The following is a 26154-nucleotide window of genomic DNA, read 5'->3' on the forward strand; positions in this document are numbered from 1 at the left end:
TTTCTTTTCTGTGACCATTTTGTTCTCCTTTGCACAGCTGTACTGTAGACTGAAAATAAAAAAAAAATCCTGATTAATGCATCCGTATATTTACACTATTATAAATATCCCTCCCTGCTTTTTACAACTCACTCCCTCTCTTCCTATCAGAAGAGGAATCTTGTTTTTCCTCCCTTCCCTCGTCACATTTTTCCAATGTTCTTCAGAAGCTCGTGCATATCAAACATGTGATGCAAATTAAGCACAACAATGGGACGTGCCGCATATGGAAGCCTGACGGTGCTACTAATTGGAATAATTGTCATAGGAGTACTTTGGTTGCATTAACAGACCACCATCAGTCAGTTAGTGAAGCACTAACCACATACTGTATGCCATGTAAACAGGATAAATAAAGTATCACTGAATCATATAAAAGGCACACTCATGCTGTACTCAGACTATTGTTAATACTCATATTATCTGAAGCCAGGGACAGAACTGGTACAATGCTGTCTTCCACTATCTGCTCCCTTATTTGCCATCTGTGGCGCGATCACAGTGTGTGCGTCAAGCGTGTCACTTTGGCTCTGATGTCAAATGCATAGGCCCGGTGCTCATGAAGTATACATACAGTACAATGAGACTGCTGAGGATGGAAGCCTATCAATATGCACGCAGGAGCAGCTTGTGTGAAATCCCTTATACAGTAATGCATGAAGGACTTTGCTTCTCTGATGCAAGGAGCTGCTACAGTGGACGTCACATTAACCGGTGTGTCGGTCTCAGGTTGCTTTGTTTTGCTCTCCAGGTGTTAGTCAAACCACACAAACCACTCCAGCACACACACACGCACACAGACACACACACACACACACACGCACACAGACACACACACACACACACACACACACACACAGCTGCTGAGACAGATGTGGTAATCCTGGGATGTGTGCATACTGAGTCACGTCTGGCAGGAGAATGTGTGTATGTGTGTCATGACTCTGGGCTTTTTTGCGCAGAGGTTCAAAGTCTGGTCGCACATGTGCTGGAAGAGCAGCCAGAACAGTTCAGAAAGTACAGAAATACAGCAGTTTGTTGCTGTGGTTGATTTAAGATGAAAGGTGGATGAAAAACAAGGGCAGAGGGAAAACGGGGTAAGAATGAGATCCCTCACACACTCTTACATGCATGCACACACACACAAAATAAATGAGTCATCAGTGAGTATGTGAAAGGGCTTTAAGAGGCTCTAATTGCATCTGGTGTGAAATATAAAAGCGGCTTCTTGCTCGAACAAGGAAGAGGGGGAGGAAGACGGAAGAGTCAAACTACACAACTCCTACTATTTCCTCAGTTCTTACAATTTCATTTTAATTCCATTAACTTCTCAATATTAAATGCTAGATGGCAATAAAGTATGCGTATACATATGTATAGCTCTTAAAGAATTACACACACATGCAGAACATACTCTTCTTGTTAGGCTAAGTGTTTCTGAGAACTGGCATCCACAGTACGTGTGGCTTGATGGTGACATTTGCGTAATTTGAGCGGCGCTTCACCCCTGCGGTATTAAGTCCTCGCCGCCAAACCCATTAACACCCATTCTCTCCAGAGAACTCCATTTGCGCAGAGCTCTGGTGCGGCGGCATCGAGGTAGCATCTTTGCCAAGCGTCTTCGCTCGCCTTGCCTCTCTCCTGGTGCCACATGCAGAGCCTAATCCCATGGTACGGCAGACACGGAGAGGGGGGGGCTCTGGGAAAGAGGGTGGCGCTCGGCGAGGCCATCTGGGTGTCCCATCTGCAACACGGTTATGGCTGCGACTCTTTCGTTCTGGCAGCCTGCAGCGAGCGATTACCAGCGACAGGCCCTGATGACAGGGGCGAGAGGCTCCCCAGACGTCGCGAATGACGCGGAGGCCTGCTAATAATAGGATGCTGTTGAAGATGATGAGCTCAGTAACCTGGTTATCACCAAAAAGGTGGAGGGAGGAAGGGGACAGAGGGAGGTGGCAGTCTAAAAAAAAAAAAGGTTTTGTTTATGCAGGACAACAAGTATCCTGTTGTGTGGACAGCTGTAGAATGTGAGCAGCAGGGATTCGTCAAACAAAAATGACATTTATCCACTTCTTGCAATTCACTTGTAAATGTGGAAATACAAGCAGAACATGCACATGACTAATTTAGACAGATCCTCTCGCGCTCTACTGTATTATTCTGTGGTTTGAGAAGTTTCAATGGACATTTTGATACTTTCTTGGACACAATTTCTTCCTCTGTCACTACTAGGATCCATTGTAACACCATGCATACACATTGATCACAGCCCTCATTCTCACTTAGGAGCCAACATTTTATAGTTCCTATTAAGCCAACATGGGGGAGTGTTTCAAAAGAAAGACTTGGTGGGCGTATTACTTTAAGGTAGAATGTGATCCAAATGTAAAAAACAACAACAACAATATTTTATGATGCTCTTTAGGGTTTGTTTAACAGATAAAGAAGAAGCAATTATGATCAGTTGAAAAAAAAAAAAAAAATTAATTAATTAATCTAAAAATTACCTGAACTTCTATGGTCAAACAAAGGAGTAAGTGAGCCTTGAGAGACCATGGTTGGTGAAAAATAGACACAGTTAATAGAATGCAAATGCAACCCCCTGTTCTGTATTATATAAGAGTGACATTATTATACTTTTTCAAACTCTCATCTTCTATACCTTTTAAGAATACATCATTTTCTCTCTGACTTCGGATGTGCTGTGGACCCACCATCACATACTGTACAGTACACTGACACTGACTGACCTTTGTTCTCCTGAGCCATGCGTAGTGCCTGCAAGGATGTCTGCGGGCTGACCTCCAGCTGGCACACCAGAACTTTTGCATGACTGATGGCTGGAAGAGCTTTCTGCAGCTCCTCACTGCCCAGCAGCATGTTGGCACCAGCCACGATCACAATGGCATTCTCACCTGGACACCAAAAGAGCTGTGTAAGGATACAACAGCCACTGTATGATGATTTGATGACTAATGAAAACTCTCTAGCCCATAAATAGGGCTAAATTGGGTATATGTGATGTAAGAAACTGTGGTGACTCACTGTACATTATATTTTTTCACATTTTTTTCAGAGAAACAGTGTGCCGGTAGCACACATGCAATTTTGGTTGTGCATGTATGAGGCCATTTCTACAACTCAAAGCTTGTTGATCAGAGCAGGGTACTGGCTTGTGGCAAAAGCATTTACCTGCATTGTTGACAATGATGGAGGCAGCTCCTGTGGCTGCGTCAGAGGTCTGCCCTACAAAGTCTGAGACAGAGAGGAATGCGAAAGGTGCAAAATAGAGTTTGAAAGCATGTCTTTCATCAAACACTTCTCTGAAAAACCCCAAATATCACCATACTAACCACTACTGATTGCTTAGAACGCATTTGGCTCAATTTATTTGGCTAAAAAGAGACAGCCCACAAACATCTGGAGTCTGATATCTGCACTGAGCCCAACTTTTAACAATCCAAGTGGTTTAACAACTATTGGCCATACCAATAGAGAAACCTTCCAGTATATCCAAAAGCCTTGAGTAACTAAAAATAAATGACAAGAAGGATTGCTCCAAATGTGAACTTTTTGACATGCAACATGGAAATGGCAACCAATATGGCATGTACAGTAATGCAAAAAAAATGTAATGCAAAAAAACTGTACCTGTGTGTACACCATGGTCCTTGAAATTCTGAATGTAATTGTCTCCAAAGAAGTCTTTACCAACCTAGAAAAGATTGAAGGCAAAACGATTACAACAAAGAGAGTGTCAGCGGGGTCAGACTTGGTTAGCGGCAACTTTTGAAAAATGGTATACTCAAACCTCAGTTGGGTTGGATTTTCGTGTGCCCTGCCAGCATACTGGCATGGTGCCGCCGCCGAAAATGTGCAAAAACGAACACACAAAGTCAACAAATGCACACGCGCAAACACACGGCCAGCTGCGCCAAGCCTTGAAGACACGTTAACCCCGCCTTCACGCCTCTTCATGCCCAGCTCGCTTTCGTTTTCTTTCCCTCCTTCCCGTCTTTCCCTGAATCGCATAGGGATGTCCACATCTGTAGCTACTTTGGGTTGTAGAAGGGGTCCCCACCTTGCCCCGAGGCGCCTACTTCGAACCCACGCTTTCCAAAAAAACGTGCCAAAACTCGGGCACTTCTAGCTGCCTTGGATAATGGGTTGGGCTGGTATTGGCTGCTTGGCCCCATTCTCTGTGAAGAGCGGCCTTTCGTCTTGGATGTTTTTGACAAGCCCGGATGTCTATTTTTGGGTTCTCCCCATGCCCGGAGAGCTCCTCCCGCACTGGGTTGTTATCGATCGGGCCTCTTTGTTCTGACAGAGGTGGCGCTTCGGTGCTTTAGTGCTCAGGTTGAAAGGCCATACTGAGCTTACTGATTGGAGACTCTGGGTTGTATGGTATGGGAATAGGCTTGTTTGAAGTCACGCAAGCGTGGGTGGGCGTATGCATGCGGTATAGTATTGATCAAGAGAAAATGAGGCATGGAGAGTTGATGCGGTGAAATGACTTAACTGTGAACGAAGCTATAAGGTTTTTTCGGAGTTGTTAACTAGTTGGTGGATTATGGTAGCTGATTATTTGTCCTGAGTAAGATGTAGATGAGCCAAACATTGGACAAGCAAAAGAACTTGATCATGCTAGGATCAAAACTGACACTGTGAACAGACTCTACAGCACTGCTGCAGCGTATGCAAATGGGATTTTGAGTGTCATACCTTGCAGACCATAGCGGTTTTGGCCCCCAGTCTTGCAGCCTGTATGCACTGGTTGGCCCCTTTCCCTCCAAAGCCAATGAAGAACTTGTGACCATGGATGGTTTCCCCGGCTTTGGGTAGCCTTGGTGCCTGGCTGAGGGGGAAAAAAACAAGGAAATGAGCACAATTTTAAGGAGTACACATTCACATTCAAAATAACCTCACTGGATTTGGAGGATGAAAAGTTAGGAATCCGAAATGCAAATTGCAAAGTATGTTTGCACATGCAATTAATCTACAAGGAATTTGACTTGGTAATGATTTGGTGCATAACAATAAACACAGTGCAAAAAAATAAAGAGATAATATAAAATAAAAAATAAGAACATTTACAAAGGAGTCCCCTCCTAACAAAATGTTCTGCTTTGCTTCTTCCACCTCAAAAGTTTTAAAATGCTCCATCAAACTTTGAAAAAAAAAACTCTGGCACTGCGAGTTCTTTGTTGAAACCAAGGAGTGATGGAAGATGTCAAAATGTGAAGATAACCCTACAGGGCTGAATCTTTTCCTGGTAAAGCTATGTATTTATCACTGGAAAATATGCAAAAACACACAAAAATGAGGTTTCTGGGTAGTCTTGGGGTTTTATCTTCTGCTCTTGCAATAATTGCAGGAATGAATGGAGCATAAGAACCCCCCCCCCACCACCACCACCACCAGTTTCCATACTTAAACACAACAGCTGTAATAAAACACAGACAGAACATGGAGTTTGTAATTGCCTCATCGCTCTAAAAAGCACTAGATATTTAACCGAGACATTTAGTCAGATATGCCCATGCAAGTGTCTTCACATTTACAAATGATGCAACCAGTAAAACCCATAGATGTCTCAACTTGACACTGTCCGCACCAGTAATGCCCCCCCCACCACCACCACCACCAGTTTCCATACTTAAACACAACAGCTGTAATAAAACACAGACAGAACATGGAGTTTGTAATTGCCTCATCGCTCTAAAAAGCACTAGATATTTAACCGAGACATTTAGTCAGATATGCCCATGCAAGTGTCTTCACATTTACAAATGATGCAACCAGTAAAACCCATAGATGTCTCAACTTGACACTGTCCGCACCAGTAATGCACCACCACCACCACCACCAGTTTCCATACTTAAACACAACAGCTGTAATAAAACACAGACAGAACATGGAGTTTGTAATTGCCTCATCGCTCTAAAAAGCACTAGATATTTAACCGAGACATTTAGTCAGATATGCCCATGCAAGTGTCTTCACATTTACAAATGATGCAACCAGTAAAACCCATAGATGTCTCAACTTGACACTGTCCGCACCAGTAATGCCTGACTCATCAGGGTTGGGTAAAGTCCTACCCATCCCCTCAAGTTTGATATGCCACAGGTGGGTGCCCTCAGGAGGAGCTGTCTGTTCCCTGATTCCTCCAATCACGGAGTCAGAGTGGGTGGTGAGTAACATGGGGGAGAGACAACACAGACAGCTTCATATTGTACGTCAGGATGCTGTGGTCTGGCCCCAGGCCCGCAATGCCCAGGGCCAAAGGGTTTGCGGATAGCAAAATGTTGTCATAAACTTGTTTTTCACCCTGTTGTTGCTCTTTTTTATACTTGTGTGTGCGTGTGTGTGTGTGTGCGTGTGTGTGCGTGTGTTTGTGTTTGTGGCAGGTGTGCTATTACAGTAAGCTCACTCAATCCCAGGATTTCCAGTAACTGAGACGCTGGTGGCAAACACTGGAGGTTGCTATAAATGCTGCTGTTTTTGCACCGGCGTGTGAAAACACTAAAATGCCCAAAGCTATAACAGGATGTAGGGTCAGTGAGACTAAAATGTGGTGAGAAGGATACGGAACAAAGGTTGAACACATGTAAATACACACACACACACACACACACACACACACACACACACACACACACACACACACACACACACACACACACACACACACACACTTACACTTACACTTATAATATTCATAATACGTTGGAATATGCTACTGATGCAGGTTTAATACATTTTATTACTTTCCTTTGTTAACATCTGTGTTACAGCTCTGTGACTCATGGTGGCCTTCACATGGACTCCAATCTACACATGTATTTAAAGAGGCTATGGTTTGTTGGGAGAACATCTTTTATAATGGTAACTAACTACTTCCATGTAATTAATAAATTGATAGGCAATGTGGCCTCTCGATCAATGCATGTCTATCATAAAGAAAAAAAGAGAGTTTGATCCCACTGTCATATCTTTATGGTAAATATGACTACCGCCAGTAGCCGGTTAGCTTAGCAAAAAGACTGCAAATAGCTAGCCTGGCCCTGTCCAAAAGTAACAAAGCCAGCACCTTTAAAGCTCACTGATTAACACATTCTATTTTGATCAAACTCCAGGAAGACTGGACAAGAAATGGTTTGACAAATAACCATATTTGTGCTAAGCTAAGCTAACTGGCTGCTGGCGGTGGTTTCTACTTTAGCGTACACATATGAGAGTGGTGTTGATCTTCTCAACAAACTCTTGGAAGGAAAGCAAATAAACAAATTTCCTAGAATGTAGTATGTCTCCTATCTTACATTTGAGGGACCACTTTTGGTGGACATTTAAACAAATGTTTGAGTAGAGGGTCAGATCTTAAATATGCCAGTGTTGCTTGGAATATTTCTGTATGCTAAGCTAAATATGAAGCTAGAGGCCGGAGACAGTAAAGCCTGAGCTGAGCTAAGACTGGAAACAGGGAAACAGCTAGCCTGGCCTACCAACACCTCTTAGCAATTACCAAAATACATCCTGTTTGTTTAATGCATAAACAAACAGAATTGTGAAAACACTATGCTTAGATAAGCTAATTGTGGCTCTAGTTTAACACTAGACAATGCATACATCTTCTCATACAACGATAAGCAAGACAGCAACTAAACGTATTACCTAAAATGTCAAACTATTCTTTCTTTTTATGATTTTTTTTTAGAATTGAAACCTACAGTAGTAGCCTACTGAATACTTCACAGAGCACATGCAACTATTTTCTGTTAGGATTGTCCTCTTAATGACAAACTTCTTAAGTTGTTTGGCTGAAGAAGATGATGACAACCATTTGTGGTGGATAGTTCTACTTAATCTAGTAGTTTATTCTAGTTCCCCTGCTTGTCTTTACTTCTTTCTTTGGTGGAGTGCATGATGCTAGTAAACTGACTAACAGGAAGGCTTTTTGTCAGGTGTAGATGCTGAAAGGATTATCCTGTAAGAAGAAGCATCTGTGTCCATCGTACACAGGTCACTAATGCGTTATTATGGATCCCACGCAACTTCTAGGTAAGTCCCGCCTTACGAAGCAGCCCGATTGGTTGAGGTTAGGCATTGACCTTGAGTAGTTAAGGTTAGGATAGCCGACTGGTCAGGGGATAGGACCTGAACAAATCGGGTTCCGTTACCTTGCATAAGCATGGACACCTGGCCAATAGTAGCGTGGGAATGCTATTGAAGGGCGGGTCTTGCCTAGAAGTTGCGTGGGTTCCATAATAACGCGTCACTAACCAATTTTTTGCCTTCCTGTTTCATAAAAGTTCCCAGGAAACTGATACGTTATGTTTCATATTTGATCCTTACATTGTGATAAATAATAAACACTATCTTTGTAGAAAAAAAAAATTCAACATAGCATTTGGGTGACAGCCACCTAAAGCCGGATTACTGACAGGTAAGATAAACAGATTTCCAAATTCTTAAATAAACCCACCCACGCCTCTTCATGCCCAGAGAGACACTTGGCTATTGTTGTCTGTGGTGAGTGAACCAAACAAACAGGGCAGTTACGTGCTAAAGTGCAACCTCAGTGCGTTTTCTCCCATGGAACCAAAAGGCCAAAGCAGGTGTGCAGTGACGTGAAGTGTTTGCTTTGAGGCTGGTGCTCATTTCCCTCTCCTCTGTCTCTATTAAACAATTCCTCAGCTGTTGGTGAGCAGCAGGGGGAAGTAGACTTGGAAAAAAACAAACTGAAATGCTGTTTTCCAAAGTTTGAACTAGAGCTGTGTATTTCCCGTTCTAAACCCAACCTCCACAGTGAACTTACCACTTGCAAAATAAGATACACGGAGCTCAAGCTTTTGCTTGTATTAATCAAAATGTCAAGTAATTACTGAATGATGAGTACTAGATACTACATGGTTGTACTGAACATAGAAGCCATTTAAATTGAAGCGTGGTAACCTTCAGCTTATGTTGTGCCTCAGACAAGAAGCTATGACAAGCCTATGCACCACTGAGAGGAGACATTTTGGTTCTCATCTTGTTTAATTTCCCTTGTCCACAAAGGTCCCTTTAGTGGAAGCTTCAGTACATCAGGACAAGGTGAAGGGACTTAACAATAAACAGGTTAGGAAGAGACAGCATACTTTACATGGACACGGTAAGCTGCTTTGCTAACAAGAGGTGCAGTGTTGAAGTAGGACGTGGGCGTTTATTTTTGTGTGGTCAGACCATTTGTTTTTCTTCAGTCCGTGGTGAGAAATGGCCTATAACTTTAGATATAATAAGCCACTTATCAACCTATTCTGTGTCTGAAATGGTCGCGTTTATGGAAACATCACAGCTTTGTTGCATTTTTTTCACATTTACATAAAAGGTCAGCAGGCAGAACTTTAACACAGCGTATGGTATAGAACAATTCTACTGCATAATACATATAAAACAATGGAGAATATTTGAAAAATGAGTTAAAACTTTGAGTAGCTTTTTTCAAACTTAAGGAGAAAACACCTGTTAACACTGTGTGTCCACGGAGTTAAAAAAAAGAAAATGCACAAGGAAGGGTTGGGTGAGAATTACGAATCAGTAGATTTTTGCTTTAAAATTATTAAACGATTAGTCAGTTATCAAAATTGTTGCAGATTACTTTTCTGCCAATCGACTTACCGACTAATTCACAAATCGTCACTAACCACACTTACCCAAATTTGTGATTCTGGACTTGAGATTCACTCTAATAAAAACATTAGATCTAGACGTGTTTACTATGCTTTCGTAGAAACAATCCTGTGGTATTTTGTGGTTCTGCTCTATAATTTAGGGAAACTCATATTTCACTGAGCAGGTGATAAGTGTCTCCACTCAGTAAACTGAGGCAGTAGGGGGCACTGTATGGCTTTGACAATGGGTTAAAAGCCTGAGAAGCTCTGCTGCTCCTCCTCTTTGTGCACCGCAGATAGTAGACATCCAGCATAACCTTTTACTACCAAACAACATTCTGCAAAAAAAGGAGCATAGTATGCTCTACAGCCTGACTTATACATTTATAACAAAACACCATAGAGATCTGTGTTACACTTGTGTGTTTGTATGGCAAGCAGAAGTGGAGAGAAACAGTACACTCAGAGTGTAATGTGTGTGTGTGTGTGTGTGTGTGTGTGTGTGTGTGTGTGTGTGTGTGTCTCCTCTGTCTGTCAGTCAATTGTACTGCCACCCAAACACTGGCTGTTCAAGACAACTGGATTTCTAACTTCAAAGCCATGCATATCACTTTGAAGGGCTGCGAGTATTCCAACTACCCTCCCCTATCCGCATTCTGACCCCCATCCAGAAAAGCCCCAACTCCACATCCACACACACACACACACACACACACACTTAAAAAAAACAGGCCATTTCCCGTTAGCTTATTAGGGTCTTAATTGACAACGCCTGCCCTTCAAAGCACAAAGTCACTGGTTGAATTGCTAATGAGCAACAAAATAAATACTCGCCCCAAAAAAAAAACAAGTAGGAGAAGGCATATGTTTTTGATAAGTTGGAACTTGTGAGTGACAATGAAAATGTGACAACTTGAATTGGAGTGTGCACTCGCTAAAATGCCATGAAACTTTTCTCCCAAAGGCACATATTGTGGTTGTTTATTTACAGTAGATCTCCACTTGCTGGCAGCCAGGTGACAGTTACTTTCCCCGGGTTTCACATAAAAATATATATTTATGTATATAATACAAGCTGTATGATAAAACTGTCCCATAAGCACAAACAACACGCTTCTTTGCGCTGACAAGAAGACATTTCAGTGGCTGGAGCCCATGAAGACATGACATTATACTGTGTTTACTTTATGCCATCTTTTGGGATTGTGTCATTCCTCACAAAGGTTATGGCAAATGAGGATGACAAATTGTTTTCAACTAACCCATTGTGCTGGAGTTGATGACTAATGATTTGTGGGAATGGATCCTACTTGGCTCAACCAATCTCACCACGTATGAGGATGATGCAACACTGATGTTTTAGTAAGCAGTAATTATACCAGATCATCTGCACTCTTTGAGTCTTTTGAACCAGAATCAGATTTACCTCGGGATAGTTACACCTACATCAACTGCCAATGATTTGATTAACCTTTGTGCTGTCTTCCCGTCGACCATGCACCCCCGCTCTGTTTTGTCTGTTTATATAGTATAAATGATCACCCAATTCTGTGTTACGGCTACTTCATTCCAACTTATTACCTCTAGCTTTACTTTTGGAATTCATGGTCAATTAACCTCATTTGTATGAAATCATACCTTATTTCTAGTTAAAAAAGCAGAATTTTGTATTTTGTATAAAATTTGGAATTATTTTGACTAATAGTTACCATAAGAGGAACGTACAGTATGTTGATGGGTTATCACAGACTGGTATATGTCAAAGTTTTGTCAGGATACTGTTTTGAAAGCATTTCATTATTTTTTAAATTTTTGGGCAATGTGGTTGAACGAAACCCATATTTCTGAAATAGAAACTTTGAAAACTGGTCAAGTTTGACCTGAGGACAACTTGAGGGTTAATGATTTGGTGTTTGTGCAGTATTAACCTGGTAGAACAGTGCATCATTTTTAATATCTTAAACAGCAGCTGAATGTTCTATTCTTCTGGCAGAAAATGTTTTAGAAGAAAGATGGCCAGATGCCTCCCTATTGAACCAGAAGTCCGCTCACTATTTGGCCTAAAAGCTGTCGGACCCCACACTCTTAGACCACATTTTGGCCGATGAAAAGGCAGCCAGCGGCATTATCTAAGTTTAGACCACTTCCTCTATTCTTATGTAGACAGGACTGTGCAGTCCATTTTAAGCCATGATGGAAAATACCCTTCAGCCCTTATGCCGTATTTCCCACATGTTTTCATGTCAAAATAAAATCCTTGAAGGAAAATGGTGGTTGTGGTGGTTAATAATAATAAAGGGAAACATGTGTTGAGCAAAGACAATTCACCAGTTGCTAAGCTAAGTTACTGTTAGAGTTTTAGAAACAAGACATAATGCAGTTTCCATTGATTAGCAGCAGATTTTTCTTTTTAAATTCGTCATAATTTTTTTAAATAATGGGTCCTAGATTGCAGACAGAGGTACACAAAGGCAGGCTGCTCATTTCTAGCCAATTTTGTGTCAATTTTGCAGTCTGAAATGACAACTGTCGCCGGCAGACCTTCTCAGCTGAAGCTAGATAGCTACTTAAGCTAACATTAGCTCCATGCGTTGGTTACAAATTATTAGAGTCAGAATTGTGTAAAACAGTGTCATATTCATCTTAGGACCCCTTTTGGTTTAGGGTTTAGAGATTGGTATATAAGCAAATAATTAGACATTTCAAACTTATGTGATCATGTATCTTTTAAATATTAAAAGCTAACATTTTCAAAAATATATGAAACAAATCAGTGCTGGAACCCCTATCTATCAAAGCCACATGGGTTCTGACTCTGAAAGAAATGTCCTAATATGATCATGAAAATGTGCCCAATGTCCTGCTTCCTGTTGGGCCCACCTGAGGAAGCAGAGGAGTTTCCTGAACCCAGATTTAGCTCGAGATTTTGTACATAGGCTTCTCATAAAATATAAGATGGATTTATGGTCATCTAAGGAAGCACACAGACTTATTTCACCAACTAACAGTGATTTAGTAGACAAATAAGTAAGGGCTAAATGGACTCACCTCACCAAGTCAGTCATACAGGAGCCAACCACCATCACATCAAAAGCCTCTTCAGTCATGATCTGATTAAGACACACATTTGTGTTATTTCTACAACACTCATTTCTGGACATGACATTTCTTAAAGCTTCTTCATTTAAATTTACGTGTTGATGATTTTGGAGATTCATAAATTTCTCGACATTCGTTCAGGCTTTCCGGCAAAACAAGGACAAAATCTGAAGCACGGCGGACTCCTTGGGGGCATATCAGGCAAAATATGTAAACTAGTTTCCCACCAGCCTCCAAACAAAAATCACTTGATATTATTTATCTCCCACATTAGCATAAACTCGACTGAAACGAGAAAAGAAGGTAAAAATAGAGCATTCATCTCTGGCAGAGTTGGACAGGTTCCAATCGTATTGGGGGTGGAGGGGGTGGGGGTATTTCAATGCTACGCCACGTGAATGCACCGCAGCCCAGCAAAGTCTATAATTAATTCAATCCTTGGCTTGTATCAGAGCTAATGCTAGTGTGCTAATCTCTTCAAATCTCTGCCTAGGCAGTGGAAGACTTGGAAAGCCTGGCCGCTGGCTGCAGGATGGCTCAATTCTCTCTCCCACATCTCGCAGCATATTGTATTCCCTCGACAGGCATTAAAGCTAGCATAGAACCACGTCTCCACTGCAGGAGAATATTATGAGATCTGCATTGTCCAACCACTTGAAACAGCAAGGAACCCTCTGAAAATGACCCCACTGTTGTTGAATCTGAGGCCAAATTATCATACAGTAGCTGACCAACCTGAATAAGTGTCTTACACATCTTAATGCATATGAATGGACGATTTAAGAGCTGACACTGACAGTCATGTTTTTAAAACAATTTAGTCTGAATGCCAATCAAAGCTGCACACAGTGGGTTAAACAATTTAGACTGAGCCATAAGCAAAATCCCAAAGGCTAAGTGTTGTTGGACCCATTTAAAAAAAAGATTGTAAGATTGCATATTTTGCCTGTCAAGGGGAGTCAAGACTTAACTGGATAATGATTGTTATTACAATGATATGACCATTTATGTTTCAAAACATGTTTTTTAGAAGTTTAGATAATGGCTATAATCACAAAAATACTTGTTTTTAATCTCACTCCACCCCCGTCTTAGCACTGTTTGCAAAGTTGTTGTTTTTATTCACAGTATCATATTTTCCTAACCATTTAAGGCTACAACTGTAGCAGGGCATTAAACTGATAAGACAACCCCTCATGCCACTGAATGAATTACTGTACACCAGAAAAGGTTGGATGATAACCAAATATACACTACCGGTCAAAAGTTTGGGGTCACTTACAAATTTCCATTCCACTCCATTATAGACAGAATACCAGCTGATCTGAGTGGGTGGCTGATCTTTAATGCAATATCTACATTGCCCATTATCAGCAACCATTCATCCAATGTTCCAAAGGCACATTCCGTTTACTAATCTGATATCATTTTAAAAAAACTAACTGAGAAAACATTGGAGAACCCTTTTGCAATTATGTAAGCACATAATCTAATCTGAAAACCGCTGCCCTGGTTAAAAAAAACAATGCAACTGATCTCAACTGGTATTCTGTCTATAATGGAGTGGAACTGAAATTTCTAAGTGACCCCAAACTTTTGACCGGTAGTGTATATTTTACTGTTGCTGTTTCCGATACTTATTTTGTCTTAAGTATTGTCATTTATTCTAAATCATCCCCATGAAGGTGGAATTTCCCATATGTGAATCAGCCCTAATGCCCTTATTGGGAAACAACACTGGTCTTGCTGCACGTACTGATATAATTCCCATGCTTTTACTTAGGCCTGTCGCAATATGCAATAATCGCATGATAAATAAATATGAGCTCGATCATTTTTAAATGGAAATTATCGCGGCTGGAAAAAATTCCATTTTATTTATTGTTTTTGGTTGTGTTTGGTTTTTATTTCAGTGCATTTTTTGTTAACAGACACTGAGAGTTCTTTTGTTCATTCATTGTGGATATTTAAAATGTCTTCCAGTTCCAGTGTTAAATATTCTTTAGAAATAAAAAGTTCATTGATCTTTGAAAAGGTGTACCTGCATTATTATGCCATTATCATTATATTAGATGAAAATGGTCTCAGAACGACAATATTATCATTTATCGCGATAATTTCCGGGACAATTTATCGTGTAATTGTGACAGGCCTACTTTTACTCATCTTTCATAGTTATTTTCCAAGTTAGATTTGTTTTATTTGTACACAACAAACACATTCCATGACACCTTGAATGATTAGCAGTCTGTGAGTTTTTTTTGTTTGTTGATGTGCTATGATAAATACAAGAACACATTTTCTCATTTTGCAGGATTAAGGTAGTCATACACATACAATTCAATGGGATGTGAATGCAATAAGATTTATTTTGGATAAATCAATAAACATTTCTGTATAAATACAAGGAAGGGAATTTTAACAATAGCATTACAGGATTACAGGAAAAGAAATCATGCATTAGAGTTTACATATGATGCACATGCACTTAAGTAATAAAAGTAGCCTAATTGACCTAGCATTTCCTCACAATATGCACTTAAGTTAAGTGTGTGCGTACTAAAGTATTATAAATAAAAAAAGAATTCATATGAATAAATTGCATGGATTTACCTATAGCCTATTCCAATTTTAGTCGTACTGCATAAACTAATGATGTGTAAGCAACGATCACAGTATTTGCTTACTGTACCGTATGCTTTGCATATAAATCCTGCAAGTAACGTATAGGTGTCAATCACACTATCTCTAAATGGGAACTTTAACCTTAAAGCGATGAAGTTACGTTATGGGTGTAGCCAACCATTCCCAACTCTGGAAAAAAGGAACACCGTGGAATAAATCGCCAAAAAGAGAATATGGCCCAGTTTAATTAGACGAACGCTTATGCCAAATACAGTGTGTTGAGCCAAACTGTTGTTGATAAACGCTACACAATAATTACCTTGCATTCAAATATGTTCTTGCAGAGTGGACAACTCAACTCACCCACAACAGACAAGTGACGGCCAAAGTGCATTATGACAGCTGCCTAACGTTATAGCTATTGCCAGACCTATGTTGTCACTAAATCAGCGCATACATTTACTTTTGTATTTAAAATTGGTAAGGTATAACTATGTCAAACGAGACATCCTTTAGAAGTTTTATATATATAACCATACAATGTGGCTCAGGGAGTGAAAACTATAATTGTGTCAACAGGCATTATTATAGACGGCTATGTGCGGGGCTATCAAAAGGACCCAAGAAACATACCGGAAATTTGGAGAGCACGAAATAAACATTGGCGTTAATGCTTAAATTATTTGACTTCCAGCTATTTCAGGTACTCTAACACACACCGCATGCTGTATTTTAAATGGACAATAATGAACAGATTATTTTTCGAGTGAACTAGTTGTTCAAATTGTGGTAATGTGACTCTCCATTCTCTGGTAAGCAGAACATTGGCTAACGATACCAGAAGTTTACGAGCATTTAGCTAACGTTACAGTACAGTCTGACATAAAGTGTGGCGTACAGACTAATTCCCCACGAACTACTGAATGTAACAGTTAACGCCAACCAAAGTGTAGGACACCAGCTTAGTACTACATTGTGTATTTCCAATGCAATGTGGCCAGCCTACAGTTTATAGTGATGGAGAGGGGGGACAGGGCCAAGTAACGTTAGTGTTATAGCTAACGTTACATTTGTATCCCCACCTCATGGCCCTTAAATGGTTCAATCATAACCTTAAACTTTCAGGAATATTGAGGTGGATAAACATACGTTGTCAGCCTGCGTATTCTTCTAGTTTAAACATATTTTCACCGAATAACTTGCGCACAGAAAGCTACAAACGCACCAGGAAATGTCACATACTGTACGTGATGTAACGTAGCTCATGTCCTTTGAGTCTTCAGTACAAATCATAGGGACAAATACATACCTTTTTTTTGTTTTTGTAAAATGCTGTTTTGATTAATGAAGTTAAATCATTTTAGTGAATTGTTGCTGTATCTCCACAGACTCCTCAGAGTGGATAAAATGAACAACATGTCCCCCGAGGTTGCACTGCATCGGATCTCACCTGAGTTGCGGCCCATGCTGTGTAGCGTTGTGCGGGACGGCCGTGTAGGACTCGACTCCACAAACTGTCTCCGTGTCACAGACCTCAAAACTGGGTAAGGAGTAAGGCTGCACGATATGAGGAAAATATCTAATTGCTAGAGGTGTGAATCTTCACTGATCTCCCGATTTGATTCATTACAATTATCATGTCTTCGATTCGATATCTTGATGCATCACGATGCGTCAAATACATGTTTCTATTAAAGCCATATAGGATATTTAATTCATAGCTTTTCAAGCTTCAAAAACAAAACATTCTGCAGTGCTCTAATACTAAATAAATTGGATACATAAAACTACAGCACTGAGCACATGGCACTTCCTGAATGTGCAAAACATAACAGAATATGTAAACAGAAAGGTTGTTAGGCATACATTAAATTGTAAAAAAGAAATAATCGGTTATGGCCCGGCCGATTATCGATGCAGCATCGTCCATGTCCACGATTCGATGCATCGATTATTTGATTCATTTCAACACCTCTACTAATTGCGATTGTTTTTGACTGATACTGCGATTTCGATTTGATTCACGATATTGGAGGCAATTATCATTTTTGTCTCATTATTCTCATTTTAATTGAAAAAAATGAAAATGTGATTTTTTTTTTTTTTAAAGATCATTTTTTGGGGGCTTTTCCCTTTATGCAGTAGTGACAGTGAATAGACAGGAGGTGGGGGATGACACGCAGCAAAGGGCCGCAGGTCGGACTCGAACCTGGGCTGCTGCAAAGGACTCAGCCTACATGGGGCGCACGCTCTTACTGGGTGAGCTGGAGGTCGCCCCATAAAGATTTTTTTCTTTAGTCTGTAGGCTAGGATTTGTAGGCTCGGACGTCTCTGCAGCACCACAATAATTCATTCGGAACAGTTTGACACATATTTTGCAATTAAATGCAAATAAATGCATTTTATAAAATTGCGATTAATTGTGCATCCCTAGTTAGGAGCAGTACAACTTAACCTTTCTGAAAAACTAAACTAAAACTAGCAAACACACTAAAATGAAATTGAAAAGTACAATTTAAAACAAAACTAAACTATTATAAGCTTGCTTGCAGTCATAATCTTGTACCTTGGACTTTTTTGTTAAAAAATGTGATATTTTCTAATAGCTACTTTCTACCACAACATCACGGATATTGTCATTTGATCCATCACACATTATGATGTCTGAACATGTAATGAAAGCTTTGCTACAATTCTTTCCTGTTGTAGCTGTTGTGTTGAGCCTGCAATGGATATTGGCCTTTGTAATCAAACGTGCTATGTGAATGATTTGCCTTGCCTTTCAAGCTACAGGGGATCAAGCTTGGTTTTAACAATGGTGGTTTGGTTGCCTTTGATGACAAACTAGTAAGAGATATCTAATGGCATTATATGTTGTTCGTCGGAAAATTAGACAATCCCAGTGAAAAAATGGTGCAGTCTATGCATCGTTTACATATTTTTTTTGATACCACCACTGCTTGGTGATAAAGGTGGAGAATTTTAAATTCAACCACATGGTGGCTGTAATGGCAAGTTACCATTAATTGCTTTTGTATAGTTGGATTAATCAGATTTTCTGAATTTTTTAACATTTAATAAAAAAAAAGAAAATGTTTGTCACTACCAAACACCTCAGCAGTACACCTTTGTTTATGTATTCATGATTTCACGATTTCCAAAAAAAAAACACCCTAATGTAACCCTCACAAGGTGCATGCATGTTAAGTGAGAGAAAAAATGGGCGTAACCTAAATGTCAGTCAAGATCTTGCTCTCGTGTTTGTACAACAGTGACCTGTTTCTATGTCTTATTGGATAAGACAACGTCATGCCAATTGAAGTGGAAATTTGGCAGGCTGATGTAGGGGCGTTGAAATGAATCGTTGCATCGATGCATCGCGATGCGGTCCTCAACGGTTTCTGCAGCGACAGACATAATCGATTGTTTCCTAATGATGTCACTTGTTGATCTTCTGGTCGCTGCTTTTTTTGTTTCTGCCTTTTTGTCTGCTGTGTTCACACTCCGCTACATTCAGGAAGTGTCTTTTTTAAGAGCAGATACAATTAAAAGGGGAGTTCATATATATATCTGACTGCTGGAATTTGTTGATGAAAAATCAGGTGTAGCAATATATACGACGCATCGCGTTGCATCGGAATATCAATTCGAATCATTGACAGGACAATCGTAATCGAATCGTGAGACCAATGAAGATTCACGCCCCCCAGTCTGATGTCAAACATGTCAAACCCTCATTAAATCATTTGAAAATGTATTGGACAAAGTACAGAATACAGGGTTAGGTCCGTGCTAAAACGACAGAAATCTTTTTTATGTTAGTCAACAGGCCTTAAAGTGACAGAAGTGTAGAAAGGATTTGACATAAAAAGAAAGTAGTGTGATTTGGCGCTACAAAGTAAACAATGTTACGTTTGCAACGTTACAGTCAGAAGTATCAGACTGTTCTCACGAAGTGGCGTACGTATGACACGCCAATTGGTATGGCGTTATAGGCGTGTTATGAAGACGCACACTGGCTTTTCAGCGTGTTTCTCAACGCCGTTTGTCCTCCATTGACTTACATTACCTTGCTTTTGCATGTGAATTGAGGCCGTAGCGAGTAGTATGAAAGAGCGAAAATCCGCGTAAGGAGGTTGGTCGGGGTGGTGTTTGGGTAAAACACAGGACTTACACACAAGAGAGCGGGGATCGCGTCCCGCGTGTGTTGTTTCCTTACCACATTTTTCTTTTCCTAAACCCAACCCAGTTTTTCTTTTCCTAATCCCAAGCGTTTTTTCTTTTCCCCCGTGTGTGACGTTAAAACCAACCATAGCCTCGTGATAACACGTAGCCTCGCGATAAAACGCCACGTGGCTTTAGAAAGTGGTGTGTATGTTTACACTGTTATACAGCGTAGATATACACGCGGATAGCTGAAAATGCATACAGATAACACGGTACTTGGCTTTAGGAAAGTGGCGTGTACGTTTACGCGAAGTCATGATGTCACGTTGGAAATATGATGTGGTGTAATCAATGATAAACCTTGCTGATGCTTACTGTTACGTGTTCTCAGACTATTAGATTGATTATGTCTTTTGTTGTTTTCATTAACTCCCATGTTAAGATGTACATCTCTGACCCCTGGTCCCTGCTGTGATCGCTTCAAACTTCACATCCCCTATGCTGGAGAAACCCTGAAATGTAAGTAAATCAGTCCTTCTCCTATTTGCCATTTTCAAACTAATGCAGTTTAGTCTCTGACGTTGGTTGAATAGCCACATATATTTGTTGAGTTTTGCATTGACAAGTTGTTGTTATTGTTGGCTTATGAAAGAATAATTTTGGGAGAGAAACTGTTAGCAAACATTGCCTTGCCTTATTAGCTCACAAAGTAGTAGAAGTAGAACTAGGGGTCAGCTAAAGCATGATATGCTTCTGCTTTAAATCTACGGCATGGCTACGTACGTACGTAAGTACGTGGAGACACAGACCATACGCCGGACCCTACAGCGTAGCCTGACGTGTGCCTCTCGAAAAATGTAACTACACGTCGACGTACGTCGCTCGGCAGTGGCTTGGTAGCGTTGGATTTCCCCCTACTCATTTCCTGGTTCTCCTTCTCCATAAACATTATGAAATCAAGGAGAGGGTTAACTTTTCCTGCTCCAGATTTCCCACCGTGTTCAGAAAGCACAGGGGAGACACTCACTGTGACTCTAGAGTCACAACTCCGAAGCTGATCGCCGTCACTCTCTCACTCGCTCTACCACACACTCCCCTCGCGCACACACACAGACACCAACACACACGTATGAACTTCAGGCCACTCATGTAGACTACGGCGAAATCTCTGCGTGGCGCTCAGCAGCACCACAAATCACGCTCAAGGCTCTTCACAGTCTTAAAATCAGGCTTGTTAGTCTTCAATACGTTCCCAGATTGATTTACATTAAACAAATTAAGGAACAGTCGCTGATTGAACAATGTAGTCCATTTTGATTCATTTTCTTCGTCCATTTGTTTGTTGTTTGTACTGACAAAATGTAAGGGCTGACAGCATTTCAATTAGCAGGTTTTTCACTGTGCTCTGGTTAATTGATTCATTATCTAAAGCAATGGGCCTGCACTTTGAAAAGAGAAACAGCAGTGCTGAATTCATTTGATTACAGATTAAACATTTCAGTCCAACCTTGATTAGTTTTGAGAGGTCCACACCAGGTTAACACCAGCTGCTGAAGTCACCAACACCAGTGGATAAATGAAATCAACATATTCAAAACCCATATTCAGGCCACTTTTACATTTAAAATGTCTTTTTAAATAACCAGAACTATGCACAGAGGCTAAATGAAGACTGGGGATATACTGACAAGAGCTTTTGAGACTAGAAAGATGGATGCCAATAAGAACACCATGTCAACATTCTGCATCACTTTAATAAAATGCACAATTAAGTGCATAGAGAGCCCGTGTGGTTACATCGCATGCCACATTAAATTGCAATGTTCCAGGTTGGATTCCAGCCTTAAGAAGAAAGCATAGTTAGCTAAGCAGCACCATAGGAATGTTTTGTAATTGCAGTTTTCGAAGCAAAGTAAGACCAAAAGCACCCACAGGAATCCTTCAAGTACAAAAACAATATGAATATTTTTGTGATTCAAAAAGGGTGACGCTCAATCAGTGAAACGATACCGGTAAACACGCTGTTGTTGGTGCCACTGAACTTTTACTGGAAGGGTCTCTCGCTTATGAATCAAGTCCCCACATCACAGACTATCCCTTATCAGCATGCGTCCTAAAGTGCCCAATGGGCAACATCACTAAATGTTGTTACGTGATTATAATATGTATGTGTTTATAGTATTATAGTATTATAGTATGTGTGTGAAGTTTCTGTTTATAAAGTTTGGTGCAAATGTGGCACTGCTTCGGGGGAAAAACCCATGTCTGTCAAGGGGGAAGTAAGCTTTGCTTATTTTGCAAAAATTGCTAAAAATCTGTCCAGACAGACATGATTGTGACCAATGTCAAGATGTTGTAGCTAGACTCGAGGAATGTGTAGGTGTGAGGTTTAAGAATATGCAAAAAAAAAAAGTACTTCCATGTGGAATTGGGGTTTTATATTGTGATAGAGCCATGTAATCTAATCGTCTTTTCCCTTAAAGTGATATAATCTGCTGTATATCTGTCATAGTTTAGGAAGAAGTCTTGAAACCTGACAAAAACAGGTGTCTGGCATGGCATGCAACATCTCTGCAGCTGTTGTGCTTTCCTGTGCTTTGGCCTCAGCAATAATGTTTGTTAAATCCAGATCAATCTATCTACTGATAGCGTGCAAACACATGGCACACTCTGCAAAGAGCTAAGCACTATTAATGCAAGACCAGCCCCCTTCCACTTCACCACTGTGGCTGGTACTGCTAAACAACAATCTGTGGCCTTTGTAGTTGTACACATTACGCCCTTATGACCTCAGTAAAATGTCTGGCTGAAATAGAAGACTTTGAGAAGGCACGTTATGCAGTGACTAGACTACACTTTTCATTGCTGTCTCCGGCTGTATGAACAAAGCAATATATAAAGGCCTATGTGACCTGTAAAGGTTGCTTTTCCAAGACCTCCATTTCCCTCTGGAACCATGCCAGTGCATCTCTGACAGACTGCCAGTGGTTTGTAACAGATTTACAGAACATCCTCTCCTCTCCTTGTTTGACTCTCCTCCACTGGAAAAATATTTCCATATGTGTACTTTTGTCTCCTTTTACTGCCGCTGGAACTGCATAAAAAAAGCAGAACAGAACAGTCTTGCAGCACACAAATAGAATTGTGTAACATGATATCTGAACATTGTGAACCAGCACAAGCAAAGTGTTATGTGATCATATTATCACGGTCTTGTCCTTGCCTCAGCGAAGGCCATTTCCAGTCTTTTTTTTCTCTTTTCTCTAAATGCATTATGCATTTCTTAATTATAGTGTTAATATTATAGGATTTTAGCACCGCTTAATGTGCGCTATATTTAAAGTACCTATATGCAATTTTCTTTACAAGACTGCCAATGTTTGGCATGATTTCAATGGCTTTAATGGTAAATGTTAAGTTTGCTTATTCCTGTAGGTACTTAAATAAAAGACCCCAGAGCTCAAATGCACCTTATGCGGTTGTTAAGGCTGCTGCTGAAAACAAAAACAGCTGCCTTAACAAGCTATTACATGTCAGAGTCAGATTCAAGACTGGCCAGGTTAAGATCATGTCAAAGTGTTCCCACTGCGGTTTACCTTGTTTCAGCAGTGTGCAAAAATCTGCTCTCCACATCTTGAATAAGGCAAAATAAGGCAGATTTTCACAATAATATTAAGAAAATTACACATCTTTCACTTGTTAAAAGAGAAACATTGCAGCGCTCAGTTAGACACAGCATGACATGGTGAGATGGAGTTTCTTTTTGCAGCGAGAGTGCAAAAAGTAGAAAATTAGGTTGATCCCTTGATACGTTACACATAGAAATGCAAGCAAGTGCATTCATGTTGTCACATTTAGTAATCAATCAGGTAATCCATTTTGCTTATTTTCTCACAGGGGATATCATATTCAATGCACAGTATCCAGAATTGCCGCCAGATTTTATTTTTGGAGAAGATGCCGAGTTTCTCCCTGAACCCTCAGAACTACCAGTGAGTATCTACACTTGTGTGACAATCATTACTTGCAAGACTTTACTTTTACTTTTTTTTTGCATTGCAAAATGTGGTTTACTTTGTAGTGAAAATATCATTTATTTTATTACTCTGTTTCACGAGAAAACCAATGTACCACATGCTTTGTTTTTATTCTTTTCCACTTGTCAAAGCCAGATCTTTTCATTCATTCGCCACATGGTTCTCCTATGTGGTCCTAAGTGTCAGACAGATACATCAATTTGCTGTTCACAACTTCACTGATCCCAGCAGCCAGAGGAAGTTAAAGCAGGGAGTTGTAAAAGCAAACTAGCCACCGTGGGTGTACAGATAGCTGGAAATGTTGCAATAATTTGCAGTTGTTTCATTATGCCCTAAACTCTGTTTTGACTTACTTGTTATCTGCAAATCGGATTTGTCTCTGTCAAGCCATGATTCACGAGCAAGCTAGCCTAAACATGTTAATGGGCTGTAGCAGTTTGTGCAGAACATGTATGTCAAACTACCCTGTAATAAAGACAGTATAGATTACCCAGCACATGGGATGATTGACTTCAACAACAGTTGATTAAACCGATTATGAGGTTCATGATAATGCTAGGCTTTCAGGAAGTGTACCTGTAGGGGAAATTCATGGCATTTGTTTCATCTTAGTTTGTATAATTATAACTTTTAAACATTAACATCTTTCCCTTAAAGTTTGTTTCCAGAGAACTTGTTTGCAATGTGGTGGTGAGATTAAAACACACCGTCTATAGATTTAAGTATCAAGACTTTGTAAATAATTGTATGTATGAGAACTGGTATTCAAGGACTGATTGCATCAGCACTGTCTAGTTTCAAATGGGGTGTGGTTGTAATGTTTGAACAGTAATACAAGCTGCTGCTCCGCCAAAAGTGGTTACAACATGACCATCAATTCCAGATAATCTGTATGCATGTTTTAACCACACTTAATATTCAGTCCTAAACAATCATTTCAATGGTCAGATCCTGCAATTTCTTTTTCAGAGGTAGAAAGGAATACTCTGGAAATATTTTCTGGTCATTAGTCAAATTGGTTACTTTACATAGGTATTCTAAAATCAATTTTACAATTAAAGCACATGCGCGATCACGGAAGGCTGTATCATGTGGACGCGCTGACAGTGTTGTTGTCATTACTTATAATTTCTCATGGGGGAGACAGAAACTACGCACTATAGCTTTAAATTAACTGGTTTTTGGTCAGTGTGAAACGCTTTTTAGGCCAATAAGTAACGTCAACACACCAGGAAGGAATAACATATTTCCAGCAAAGTCAAAGAAAACATTGGTCTTGGTACAAAACCTCATTTATTTTTGTATGCCCTTCCTTGTCAGTCACCCTGGTTCCTCTCAAGACTTTACACTTTTTTTTTTTTTAAGATTTATTTTTTTTGGCATTTTAGGCCTTTATTTGCACAGGACAGCTTAGACTTGAAAGGGTAGAGAGAGGGGGAAAGACATGCAGCAAAGGGCCGCAGCTTGGAGTCGAACCCGCGGCCGCTGCGTCGAGGAGTAAACCTCTATATATGGGAAATATACATTTCTGTCTCCCAGACATGGAAATCTGTCTCAGAAGCTGAAATGCTGAGTGATTTTAAAAAAAAAAAAAAAAAAAAAAACGGTTTTATGCTCCATGTACCGCAGACCTCGGAAAGTCAGATGTGGTACACATCCACCACCCTAACGTCCATACCCCTACTTTCTGCTTCATCACATAGGGCACCCAACGTCCTGTATTGGTACTGTATGTTGGCATTTAACGTGTATCATGGGGTGCACAATCGTTAAATGATCATCATTTCTAGGGATACGCTAGACATTTCGTGTAGGACCAGTATCAGGCCAAACATTCAGTTTTTTTCTAAAGAAAATGTACATCCTTTTAGTTCTAAATCAATAAAACAATGTTGACTTGGGAATGAATGTGTATTGGCTGTCATCGTCTCAGTACAGTGTTGACTAGTGAGATTATTAGGCCTGCATGGCGATCTGCAGTCTATTGAGTACTTCCTCTTGTTGGTAAGTGACTACCATGCAGTCATCCAGTGCCGCTTTAGAAGCGGCCTAGCACAGAGAAGCTAAATTTCCCTGCTTGTGTCAGAGTCTGGGAGAAGAGAGGGGAGTATTGCTCACCGTCTCACAATTCCAGCTGTGCACATAAGGGGAAGTACCTCTGCTGAGCCAGTGCTTGGCTGCCCATTGCATGTTTATTTTCCTCACTTATATTTTTGCTGTGTGTTGGTGTTCATGCTTTCATATTCCTCCTTCATCTGTCTCTCTGCCTGAGATCCTCCTCTCCTACTCACTCCCTTTTCCTGTACATTTTCAGTAAGTACAACCCCCTCTAACTCTTTAAAATGCTGAATTCCCAGCAATTCCTTAATTTCCCCCCCCATATTTACCATGTGCACCGGCAGTGTGAATTTCGAAAGAATCATTTTATGACAAATGGACCAGGTGTATTTATGATGACTTGTACAACATGTAAACATCTGACCTATATAGTTAAACAAAATGATCACATACTGCTGTTTAATGACAAGTAAAAT

The 26154-nt window shown here is 40.3% G+C and overlaps 2 protein-coding genes across 5 annotated transcripts in view; one reads left to right on the forward strand and one right to left on the reverse strand.

The window, feature by feature from the left end:
* rbks (ribokinase) overlaps window positions 1-15971 on the reverse strand; it is a 38738-nt gene extending 22767 nt beyond the window's left edge. The window contains exons 1-6 of one of the 2 annotated variants that reach the window (XM_031321304.2): window positions 15736-15971; window positions 12741-12802; window positions 4762-4894; window positions 3691-3754; window positions 3232-3294; window positions 2790-2954 (exon numbers count right to left, since the gene is read on the reverse strand). In XM_031321304.2, the coding sequence (XP_031177164.2) occupies window positions 2790-2954; window positions 3232-3294; window positions 3691-3754; window positions 4762-4894; window positions 12741-12802; window positions 15736-15810 (562 nt within the window). In that variant the 5' untranslated portion in view covers window positions 15811-15971. The remainder of the gene's footprint in view (window positions 1-2789; window positions 2955-3231; window positions 3295-3690; window positions 3755-4761; window positions 4895-12740; window positions 12803-15735) is intronic. The other variant, XM_031321305.2, reaches the window with a different exon arrangement.
* Window positions 15972-15995: 24 nt separating this feature from the next.
* The window catches only part of babam2 (BRISC and BRCA1 A complex member 2), an 87027-nt gene continuing 76868 nt past the window's right edge, over window positions 15996-26154 (forward strand). Inside the window, exons 1-4 of one of the 3 annotated variants that reach the window (XM_035994530.1) lie at window positions 15996-16119; window positions 16814-16960; window positions 20026-20102; window positions 23481-23575. In XM_035994530.1, the coding sequence (XP_035850423.1) occupies window positions 16824-16960; window positions 20026-20102; window positions 23481-23575 (309 nt within the window). In that variant the 5' untranslated portion in view covers window positions 15996-16119; window positions 16814-16823. Of the gene's footprint in view, window positions 16120-16210; window positions 16229-16804; window positions 16961-20025; window positions 20103-23480; window positions 23576-26154 lie in introns of those variants that run through there. The other 2 variants (XM_031321321.2, XM_031321322.2) reach the window with 2 other exon arrangements.

This window comes from Sander lucioperca, chromosome 18, assembly GCF_008315115.2.
Source record: "Sander lucioperca isolate FBNREF2018 chromosome 18, SLUC_FBN_1.2, whole genome shotgun sequence".
NCBI classification, from domain to species: domain Eukaryota; kingdom Metazoa; phylum Chordata; class Actinopteri; order Perciformes; family Percidae; genus Sander; species Sander lucioperca.